We start from the raw sequence: 12,123 nt of genomic DNA, 5'->3' as shown, positions 1-12,123 counted from the left end.
GCACAGGAAGGAAGAGAAAAAACGTACAAATGAGAGCTAATCAGCCCAGCGAGTGTGTAAGTCAGGAAGGAGCTTCACTTTTGTCTGGTTTGAAATTTTGTAAATTTCATTAAGGTGAAATTCACCAGATGAGGAAATGAGGTGACACAGCAAAGCCAGGACTAGAACTATGGGGTCCTCTCATGTATTTCAGTCATCCCAGGATAAACTGAGGACATTTTGCTTTATATTTGTATCTCTTTTAAATTTATATTTATATCTCTTAAAACTAATTTGTATTAGTCCTACAGTCAGTCAGTTCAGTCACTTAGTCATGTCTGGCTCTTTGCAACCCCATGGACTGCAGGACACCAGGCCTCCCTGTCCATCACCAACTCCCAGAGCTTACTCAAACTCATGTCCATTGAATCGGTGATGCCATCCAACCATCTGATCCCCTGTCGTCCCCTTCTCCTCCTGCCTTCAATCTTTCCCAGCATCAGGGTCTTTTCCAATGAGTCAGCTCTTTGCATCAGGTGGCCAAAGTATTGGGAGTTTCAGCTTCAGCATCAGTCCTTCCAGTGAATATTCAGGACTGATTTCCTTTAGGATGGACTGGTTGGATCTCCCTGCAGTCCAAGAGACTCTGAAGAGTCTTCTCCAACACAACAGTTCAAAAGCATCAGTTCTTCAGCACTCAGCTTTCTTTATAGTCCAACTCTCACATCCATACATGACTACTGGAAAAACCACAGCTGCAGCTAATTATGAGTTCTGATTCCTTCTAGCACAGTAACCCCCTCACCTGCATCCCAGGCTGTTGGGACTGGTGTGTTGGGAGACAGGCGTGGCATCTCTCCTCTGGCTGGTGGAGGAGTGTTTCTGATCTGGGTGTTTGGCCCATCCCCCAGCTGGGCTGAACAGGCACTCACTGGAAGTGAGCCACTGCAGCCTTAGATGGTGAATGGAGACTTCCCATTAGTTCCTCATACAGTACCTGGGTGGCTTCATTTGTGAAGAACCCCACATCTATCGTTTGGAATCCCAGCTGAGTCTAGCTTTCCTCTCTTGTTGATACCTCTTAATTTCTCCATCTTCATGAGTGAAAAATCCTTTCACAGCAATAATAATAAATACCCAAGGACTCAGCAGTGTAAGTGATGCCAAATCGAATTAAGTTGTATTATATTCTCAGGAAAAGAAAGTAACTTGCGAGATCAGAGTACTTACCCACCTCATTTATTAACTTCCTCGTATAAGCGTCCATGGGGACGGAAGCTGAAAACCTGAGCTGCCTTTCTATATGGACTATCTAAAAGCTTGTCAGGCAGGGAAACACTCTTCCATCATAATCACTTTATCAGTGGGTGTTGAGGGGCTCAGTAGGACAGGCGCTTGTGGCCTGCTTCTAACAATGCCTTCAGCTTCACAGGCACAACAAGAACGAAGGGACTGTTCTCGGGAGGTGCACCCCGCTGGCAGAGCAGACACAACGGTCTGCTGGCGGGGCTGCTTAGTCGCCCTCTGTCACCTGGACCCCTACCCCCAGCAGGTGTTCAGTGTCAAATCACTCACCCAGTCATGATGTAGAAATTCTCCGTTCCTTTAGCTATTCTTTTTGTTCTTACACCCCCAAAAATAATTTAGAAAAAAATCACGTGTCTTCTTGCTCATTTTAACTCCTAAAATTATACATCAAGTTTAGATGGTTGAAAAGGATGTGATTTCTGACAGTGTGTTGCTTTATATACATTTTTGTCAAAACTTTGACACTACAGATACAGCTTTTTAAATTTATAGGCAAGATCCACTGTATAATCTCATGGGCAAAGATGATTTATATGGTCAAACCATCCAGCCAAATCAGTTTTGCTTTCTGTCAGATCCAAGTCTGGTTTCTTTTTTTTTTTTTCAATTAAAATGAACATATTAGTACACATTTCATGACAAGCGTCTGACTTCTGAATATGAATTCTTAGATCCGTGGATAGACAGATAAAGGTACACAGCTTTGCCAGGAGTTTACTACCCAGATAAAATAAGGGATTATATCCTTCACTATTTCTTACCCTGCTCTCATAGAAGCAAGGCTTTCTAAAATTGTCCTATGGTGAGATTCAGTAGGATGAGGGATATGCATTTCTTTTCTGAGGTGGAGGTACGGTGATTGTAAAAAGTGAGAGTGACTGAAGACAGAACCTGTAGATCACAAGCATGTTCTGGGAGAGGTCGGTTTTAAGAAAGAGTATATATGGAAGGTACAGATCTGGACATTGATTTCCTTTGAATTAGCCATGAGCAGATAACCTCCTGGGAGATCACTGGGTACCACAGAGGCGTGTGTGCCCTAGTCTCAGAACCTCCGCTTTTGGATACACCAGCACACTCTAACTGGGTCAGTCTGCGACTGAGGCCAGTGAACTGGATTCACAGTGTCTGTCCTCACCAGTGTTTTTCAGGGACTGACTTTTCTAGAGATCTGTCAAATAGAACCTAGAGGAGGGCCTGGCAACCCACTCCCGTCTTGCCTGGAGACGGACTCTGCCCCGTGGACAGAGGAGCCTGGCGGACTACAGTCCATGGGGTCACAAAGAGTCAGACATGACCGAGTCAAGCAGAGGGTCGGAAGCAGGGAGCTCAGCCCTTCTTTCTATTCAGTATCCATAGGTCTGTCTCTGGTTAGACTGTCGCACTCCAGAACTTTAAGGATTTTTTAAGGACGTTTGGGGACAGGAGCACACATGCTCTGCAGCGTAGCATCTCAGACACTAGAAGAGCAGTGTGGAAGGAAAGTTAGGCAGGTGCTGCTTCCGGAGCAGAAAGGCAGGGTGAAGAAGGAAGCCGGCATTGTGTTTATACTGCATAAAATACAGAACTCTCACAGTAACCCCAAAAGATACACAGCATTACCTCGAGGAAACTGAGACCCAGAGAGGTTGATCGGCTCACCCCAAGTCCCACAGCCCGTTAGTGCCAGAGTGAGTGGGATTTTGAATCTAGTTTAGTTTGGTGACTTCAAAGCCATTATATAGCACTGCTTCTCTCGTGGTTAGTATCTACTACAGAACGGGCTATCTAATACCCTTAGTTTATTCTCAAAACAGCAGTAACTAAACAAACACTTTAAAGATTTCTGAGTATCCCTCCAATTATAAATGCAGTGTGAGGGGTAGAGGATGATAAGTGGGTAAGATGGAAGACAATGTTTCTTCCCTTGGAGAAGTAAAGGCTCCTACAGACTAAGATAAAATCCTGTGAACACAGATCAGCTCATATGCAGAGTAAAGAAGGAGCATTCAAATGATATCTCACGCCAGTTATACTGTGTGACCCTCCAGGAGAGATCACACACAAGGTGAACAGAGCTCTGTGCTATAGATTCAGTTATATTTTTTTCTTCTTTGTTGTCGTATAAAAGCCAGGATATTAATTGTGAAAATTATGTGAAGCTTTATGTGAAGATGCTATTCTGGACAAAAATATTTCTCTCCTTCTACCCCCATCTCTCTCTCTTTTTTCTCTCTTTCCCCTCATCCCGCCCCACCCCATACCCTCCCTCACCTACTGGACTGTAAAGTCCATGAGGGCCACCCTGTGATTTCATCTTACTCACTCTTGTGCCTAGTGCCATGACTAATACAGAGTGTACAGTGAAATTAACCAGTCACGTGGACTTCCCTGGTGGCTCAGTGGTAAAAAATCTGCCCGCCAATTCAGGAGACATGGGTTCAATCCCTGGATCAGGAAAATCCTCTGGAAAAGGGCATGGCAACCCATTCCAGAATTCTTGCCTGGGAGATCCCATGGAAAGAGGAGGCTGAAAGGCTACAGTCCATGGGGTCACAAAAGAGTTGGTGCCAGAATCCCAAGGTCTTATGCTTTTAAACTGTGATGTGAGTGTGACCATTCAGGCCCCATAACAGATCTCTTTCAGGATAATGAGAAAAGATTTTATCTGTAAGGGCTTCTGATCTTTTCCCCAAGTCAACTCCGCATGTCTTATAGTAAGGGACCTGGCCACTTGAAAGGAACTTAAACTTATTTATAATTTCATTATACTTTAGCTTTGGGAGGTTGTTGACCCCTTTTTGAGTATAATGAAGATTATGGCCTCTGTCCGACAAGGAACACACAGACAAAATCTTGTATACAATTTCAGTAGGTTCATGAACCCTCTAAACTATGTATCTCAAGTTAAGAATGCTAAAAAGTGAGCCGCAGTTTAAGAGAAGGGCACATGCTGATGCTAGACCTCTCAGATTTGAAGGAAAATGGACAAAAGAACATTGAGCTTGCTTTGGATATAATACCAGAGGGGAGACTATGGCGCCAGTTCCAACTGTGCCTTGATTCTGCCAAGGCAGTCTCATGAAAGACCTTTTGTTCCCTTTGGGACGGATGCCACCAAACACTGCTCCTTAATGACAGTTCACTGACCAGCCCCTCCAAGCGTGCACCCTTCCTCCCAAGACTGGACAACAGGCAGAAAGAGGGAATACAATAGGCCAGTGGAATAGGGCAGAGTTTGGATAGTGAAGGCTGCTGGGTTGGCTCTTTCGGCTCCTAGAGTACACTTGCCTTAATTTCAGGTTCCGTGTCTTAAAATGCTTTCACCCTTAGCAGCAGTTCTACAGGTCTGTTGTCAAGAGTATTTTTCCCTTACAGTCTTTGCCAAGTGGATGCAAAACAGCCCTAATTTTATATAGACATAGATAATCCGTCGTGAGGTTAAAAAAACAAATTTCTAGATCATAGCTGGGAGCTAAGGCACCCCAGGCCTTTCCTCTTCCTAACTCCTGTCTTGACCAGAGGAAGGAGATTTTCCCTCCCTTCCAAGTATCCTAGCCTGACTCTGTGAGACTTTCTCCAGCCAAAACTAATCCCTAAGTTTCAAGGACACAGATCTTATCTGTGGCTAAGGATTTTACATCTCTCAGAGCTTTGCTTTCCTCATTTGCCAAATGGGGAACATAATGATATTAATAGTAGTCCCTGCATCCTACGATTGTTGTGAGGAGTAATAGTAAGAATGGGCGAGGAGCGCTTAGCTTGGTGTCCCAGCACACTTGATCAAGCTGACTCTTATTATTTTCAGGATGTTGCTGTTGTCAGTCACTGAGTCGTGTCTGACTCTCATGACCCCATGAACTGCTGCACACCAGGCTTCCCTGTCTTTCACTATTTCCCGGAGTTTGCTCAGAGTCATGTCCATTGAGACGACGATGCCATCCAACCCTTTCATACTCTGTCGCCCCCTTCTCCTCTTGCCCTCAATCTTTCCCAGCATCAGGATCTTTTCCAGTGGGTCAGCTCTTCACATCCAGTGGCCACAGTATTAAAGCTTCAGCTTCAGCATCAGTTCTCCCACTTCTCCCAGTATTCAGGGTTGCTTTCCTTTAGGATTGACTAGTTTGATCTCCTGCTGTCCAAGGGACTCTCAAGAGTCTTCTCCAGCACCCCAGTTCAAACACATCAATTCGTCGGTGCTCAGCCTTCTTTATTTTCAGGATAGTGACCCCTAGAAGTGGTGGAGGAGGATAAACCAGGCAAGTTTGCTACTTTTTACTGACCCTGCCTTTTTCTTGTGCTAGTATCTGTATCAACAGTGTTCTCTCCAAGGACCAAGCCAGCAAGGCTCTAACCCTGAGCAGCTAAGCTTCTAGCTGTGCTTCTAAGACTCACAACTCATTTTTTGGCCCCTGACATACCACCAACACCCAAGATGCCCTGATCAAGGCAGCTTTGAATGACTGTTCCTTTCAGCACCTTCCTTCCCTCCCTTCCCATTTTTATTTCTCACTCCCTTTTAGAAACAGCTATTTATTGAACACTTCTGTATGCGTAGCACAGTACTAGTGCCAGATAAACAGTCATCGATAAAATAGACAGCACTGCTCCTCTTTTTATGCTCTAGCGGGGGTAGAGGGAAGCGTAAATAGCAAACAAATGATTTATAGGACGTGATAAGGGCTATGAAAGAAATAAGATGGAGATGGACAGTGACCAAGGAGCTGACTGAGATAGAGGACCTTCTCTGAGGTGGTGACACCTGAATCCAGTGACTGTGCCTGTGGCATGAATTGAAACCTTGGTTTTATTCCAAGTGAGAAGTGCCACTGGGTGTACAGAGTGATAGCTTCTCTTTGCTTTTCTCTTCTAACAATAGGTGGCTTTAAGGTTTGTGTGTGTGCTCAGTCGCGTCCGACTCTTTGTGATCCTATGACTGTAGCCGGCCAGGCTCCTCTGTCCATGGGATTATCCAACCAAGAACACAGGAGTGGGTTCCCATTTCCTCCTCCAGGGGATCTTCCCAGCCAAGGGATTGAACCTGCGTCTCCTGGGTTGCCTATATTGGCAGGCAGATTCTTTATCACTGAGCCACCTAGGAAGCCCTGGCTTTAAGGCTTAGGGGAAGTCAGACTCCCAATTTTTACCAGCTATTTATTTTGTCAAGCTAAAAACAATACTATGACAAATCACTTGTTCCTTTAAATAGCTATTCACCTATTGTGTACTAGGCACAGGGATTTTACCTGTATTATTTATTTATTCCTCCAGTAACCTGAGAAAGTAGATTTCATTATCATCATTATCTCTGCAGTCAAATAAAGAAATCAGAACAGGGAGAGGTGCAAAAGCATGCCGCTGGCCACAGTGCCCGAAGTGGTAGCGCTGGAATCCAGGGGGCTCTGACAGCAGAGCCTGTGCCTGCAGAGCCTGTGCCTGCTGTCAGTAGCCAGGAGGGTCTCCCGTCTTGTGACGTCTCAACTCACTGGTTCTCCTTTCCTTTGTAGTGGCACCGATGAAGACTAGGGCACATGAAGGCCCGCCCTCCCCGGTGGAACACCCCCCTTCCCCTTGCGTGTATGTGACGGCGTGTGAGCAGCGGCTTCTGACCCCGGTGGAGGCTGCCCGGCAAGCAACATGCTTCCGCCAGATGCGTTCCCAGACCTGCAGCAGGCACAGAGCTCTCCAAGGAATGGCCAGCTTTACTGTTACTGACCGTGCTTCCCATTCTCTTGTCGTGGTAGGAAAAGGAAAAGTGCCCCCGTGCTCTACCAGGAGCAATTACAGGGTCCTCAGGTCATTCCCTCAACAGCTGCTTTGAACTTCCTCAGGAAAGCCAGTCCCTGTAACGGTGTATACCCAAACAGTATCACTTCATTAAGAAGGAGCTGAAATCATCTTGAAGGGCAGTCAGGATTTGTTACCCTCTGTGCTAATGCCCCCCCACTTTATTCATATCGAAGCATGGAATAAATGAGGGGGAAAGTAGGGCTGAATCAACCCATGTAATTAGTCTCTACAAGTCTAATTATACATCTGTGAAAATGTGGTTTCATGAAATAAGACGAATGGCTTGAAAACCGACAGAGTTAAAAGTTAGAAATATATAAAGATATTTTTAGTACGTGAGGTTATCCTGGACTTCAGATTCATAATTCAATCCTGTGGAAATGAAAAAAAAAAAAAGATTGAAGAGGTAGAAAGGAAATGACTTTTTCTAAAAAAAAAAAAAAAAAAAAGAGGGGAGACCAAAAAGATCTGATTAAAAGTTGAAATCAAAATAAATATTTCTGAACTCAAATTGCCTAGGTTTCCAAAATAGTCAGTAAAGGATCTGATGGAACCTGAATTATTTGAGTGGATTCTGAGGTTTTAGGGGTCTCGCCACATCATGAAAGTCTGGAATGTGTGTCACAAATGGGAATTTGCACTGTAGGTTTTGCTCCTCTTCCCCTAGCTTAGCCTGATTTGGCTTCAGTGCAGAGTGGGGAGGATACTTGGCCCTCTGTGGTGTGTGAATTGAGCTCCACCCGCTGGCAGACAGACCTTCCTTTCAGTCCAGGGGAGGACCCCTCCGGCCCGGCACTCCCCACCTCTAGATCATCTCCCACCCCCTGCCTCTCCCCTCTTAGACGCTGTGAGCGGAGACTCACCGTGGTTGGACTCTGGCCTCTCCCCACTCCTGAATCACATTTCCTTACAGCCAAGCTTTTTACTCCCAAGTAAGCAGTGATGTACTAGGGAACACAGAACTGTAAACTGAAGAGCATGCATCTTCTGCAGCAGCAGTTTTGACTTAACAAATGTTTTGGAGTCAGGGAATGATGTTATTTTCGGATAAAACAAACACAGTTACATTATGAAATAGAATGTTCATATACATAAACTGTAAAGATAAAACGGGAGACTTCGCAGAGGACTTTTATTTGCAAGTGGGCCGTGTGTTCCCCCTCCTCTGCCGTTAGTGGTATTTGGGTGTTCACTTCTGAGAAGTACAATTGGAACTGCATACATCCAAGAGCCTTGGGGCTTCTGCTGACTCAGGACCCAGACTCCTAGTGCTTCTGAGGCAGAACCAAAGGAGCCTGCATCGGGGGATCTTCCTCTTTTCCTGCCTGCCTGCCTGTGACCTGTACACCTGTCAACAAAGCTTTAGGGCCAACTGATGTGTGTGTGCAGAGTGGTTATGAGGTAGAAATAGTGCTTACTGTCGGAATCCTGTTTATATCACTGTTCAATCCTGTGCATGCTATGAAATGACTGTTTCTTTGACTCCAGGAAGCTACCAGGCGTATACGCTTCTCAGTTAAGAGTACCCCAGCTCACTAAATCATGAGGGACACTGGGGGCTGAGAGTGGTTTGGGCTGTTTTTTTTTTTTTTATTTTTTCTCTTAAACTGGTGGCCAACAAATGGCTGAGACATGTTCGGTGCTTTACCTTTCTGCCCACAAAAAACTGGAGGTTTTGGCATACCACTAATTACATCCCCCAGCCACATCCAATGCAACTACCTTTAAAGGAAGACCAGTGGCCATTCTCAAAAAGAGTTTAAAAAATCAGAAGATTAAGAAGACTCTAGGATTTGGAAGCTTGTGTTGTCTTTCCCAGTAATCATTGTTTAATCTCCAAGAGGCAGCCTTATCTTAGCAATGGACAGCTTATTGGCTCCTCCATAACTGATCATAAGCTGTTACTTTAAATCAGTATTTGGGAAACCCAGGCATTTATGCAATGGATATGAATGGAAATATAAAAATACATACCAGCCTGTCTCAATAAATTATTATATCTCTATAATCCTCGAGGAAAGCACTTTGGCTTTTACCTAGAAAGGATTTCAGATCTGCTTTATGGGCTCCCGCTGTCTTCAGTACCTGATAAAACTTTAACCAGGGACGCATTAAACATGGCACAGCAGCTTCTGCCCAGGCTCCTGAGTTCCTGCTGGCAGCATCTATCAACACAAGAGCTAGGATGCTTCCTGCAGTGGTACCAGCTTCCCCAAAGCTGGAGCAGGCTGCTTGGCCTTAAGCCCCAGCACGAGGAGGCCTCCCTCCTACCAGGTCAGTAGAGTTGCTCCAAATTGTGTCCTGCCTGGCTGCAGGGTTTGCAGACATCCCTACGGATAAGTCAGCAAGGGAGACAGGTAATGACTGTCTTCAGAATGAATTGGGTCCTCACAGCAATCCCTGGATGCCTTCCAAAAAGGTTGGGTATCCGAGGCTAAGAGGAGGTCTGATCTTTGATTTGGTGTCATTAAATCCAGGGCAATTCCAAAAAGTGCCTGGAGTCTCTGCTCTGACACCCCAAAAAGGGAAATGATTTTAAATATTGAGGACCCTGCACCAAGGCCCCTTTTCTCAGATGATAATACAGATTTGTAGGTAAGAGTTATTTGTCTTGAGTTACACAGCTAGGAAGTACGGGAGCCAGATTTTTGTACCCGGCTCTTCCTAACTCTGCTGCTGCTGCTAAGTCGCTTCAGCCATGTCCGACTCTGGGTGACCCCATAGACGGCAGCCCACCAGGCTCCGCTGTCCCTGGGATTCTCCAGGCAAGAACACTGGAGTGGGTTGCCATTTCCTTCTCCCTTCTTAACTTATATGTATCCCTAAAACACAGAAAACGCTGTGGGTTCCCCTGCTACAGTCTGACCGTTCCACTCTAAGGATTCTTTTCCACAGTGACATTTCATGGCAGTAGTTTGGGCCCAGAAATGGCATCAGGGTAGCCTTATTCTTCCAGTTTAGCAGATACATTAAGTACATGTGGCTAACTTGAGCCTGCCCCCAGGAATGGGAGGAGGCCTTTCCTTTTTGGTGCCATCCCTCATAAATAAGGGGGAGTTGAAACCATCTAGGCCAGTCACTGGGCTTCCCCAATGGCTCAACTGGTAAAACACCTGCCTGCCAATGCAGTAGATACAAGAGACGCAGCTTCGATCCCTGGGAGGAAAAGATCTGGAGAAGGAAATGGCAACCCACTCTAGTATTCTTGCCTGGAGAATCCCATGGACAGAAGAGTCTGGCAGGCTACAGACCAGGCTCAAAGAGTCAGACACTACTGAGCATGCACGCAGCCCATCAATAAAGTGTTTCTAGGCCTTTAGGAGTGTGGAACTTCTCAGAAATAGTGAAAGTGAGCAGTGTTCTGCTCTCTATTTGAAAATGCCTGCTGCTGCAAAGGAAATCTTCATATTCTAGTAAGCCTAGCTAGTCTGTGCCCTGTGAGGATGTGGCAATTCAAAGTCCAGTGAATATAGACGTCCCTGCAAATACCTGATGTGTATATGTCCACATACACGCACTCTCAGTTTAACAACCAAGGGAACTGCAGAGCAGTCCCCTCATTATCTTACATACCACGCAGAGGTTGCTGCCGGCTCTGATCACAAGCGCCACCAGGTAATGGAGCTGTGGTGCTTGCTCAAGAGATGCTTATGGGAAGGGCAGTGCCTCAGCAAAGGTTGTCAGCTCCTAAAGCTGAGCCAAGGTGACAGCCCTGAAGGAATTTACACTCCAGCCCTACTCCAGGATGTCTAATGATATGGGAAGTTTGGATACCCAGCCATTTCGGTGACCTGAGAGTCTGAACACTCCAGTCAGGCCTGAGGGCATGGCTGAAGAATTCATAACTGGTGAGAGTGGTAGGGCTTAGGGAGCTCTTTCCTCCACCTAGACAATATTCTCTTGCCCATACCTGAAATTGGCACACTCACATAATAGCTGTTCGACACATGCTTTTCCATAAGAAAATCAGTTGCATGTTTACTATGTGCCTAGCACATCTAAAATCTCTTGTTTAAAAAACAAATCAATCTCATTATGAGTGGACTCAGCCTAGCCCTGAGAAAAACAAACCAAAAAAGGGCCTACAGAGGAGACTTTAGATCTCATTAATACTGCCTTTCCCAACAGTGTGTTGGAAGTCCCACTCCAGCTCATTCCAAGTCCCACTCCATCTCATGCCAAGAGCTATAAGGCCCGAGAACACACCAGAAACAGCAGAACAGGTGCCGGAGCAGGAAAATAAAAATAAATTAATTACAACACTTGTGGTATACTGGTACAGAAATGCCACAGGGCCAGGTCATATCATGCTGGGCTTGGTATGACCTTGAGGGGACAGTGGATTTATACTCCATGGGAGTATTAACAACCAGTCTTTCTACAGTGACTACATGGATGGGGAGAACCAACGAATCCATCGTCCTCTGCCTGTTTACCTGCACACTGTCACATTCCCTCCTCCGTCATCTTCCCCTTTCACCCTTTACATTAAACAAGGGAACACTCAATCTTTCAAGGGAATTATACGTTTGAGTTAATGTTGCAGTATGTCATTTTCTTGCTGTAAATTATTTTGTAAGAGAGATTTACCACTATCCCAGGATGTTTGGACTCGGTGCCCCTGTGCATTTGGAAATCAATAAACTATTCCTGGAAATACCATTTGTCTCTCAGAGTTTTGCACAAAGGACCATGCTAGGTGTAAATATTCATGGGGATCTGCACTCTTAACCATGATTACGCCACACATGATGGTGGTTTGGTTATGAGAGATGGGATGCTTCTTCGCCCTGACTTCTCTGGAGTGACTTAGGAGGTCTCTGGGAGTTGCAGAAGGACAGATTGAAAATTCATAGTTATTTAAAGAGACGTTTTCTCCTCAAAGTGAAACGATCCATGCCTACATTAAATTTTCTGAGCAAAGTAGTTTATAAAGTAAAGAATGCTTGGTCCTGAATGATGTTTTCAAATAATGTTAAAGCTTTACAATTTGGATTAGCCCAAGGGGGTGATCAAACTTTAATCTTTACCATATTTTCTAGGGAAAAAGAAAATGTTTTCATAGAG

General features: G+C 45.2%; 1 protein-coding gene across 4 annotated transcripts in view; it reads left to right on the top strand.

Moving 5' to 3' along the window:
- Positions 1-11,716, top strand: part of TRIM44 (tripartite motif containing 44) — a 113,978-nt gene extending 102,262 nt beyond the window's left edge. For 2 of the 4 annotated variants that reach the window (XM_070383547.1, XM_070383546.1), the window contains one exon: positions 6,774-11,716. In XM_070383547.1, coding sequence (XP_070239648.1) covers positions 6,774-7,087 — 314 coding nt within the window. In that variant the 3' untranslated portion in view covers positions 7,088-11,716. The remainder of the gene's footprint in view (positions 1-6,773) is intronic. The other 2 variants (XM_005890909.3, XM_070383549.1) reach the window with 2 other exon arrangements.
- Positions 11,717-12,123: the final 407 nt, after the last annotated feature.

The sequence above is a fragment of the Bos mutus genome, chromosome 15 (assembly GCF_027580195.1).
Source record: "Bos mutus isolate GX-2022 chromosome 15, NWIPB_WYAK_1.1, whole genome shotgun sequence".
NCBI classification, from domain to species: Eukaryota; Metazoa; Chordata; class Mammalia; order Artiodactyla; family Bovidae; genus Bos; species Bos mutus.
Note: the sequence above shows the minus strand (reverse complement) of the source record. Positions and strands in the feature narration are given on the sequence as shown.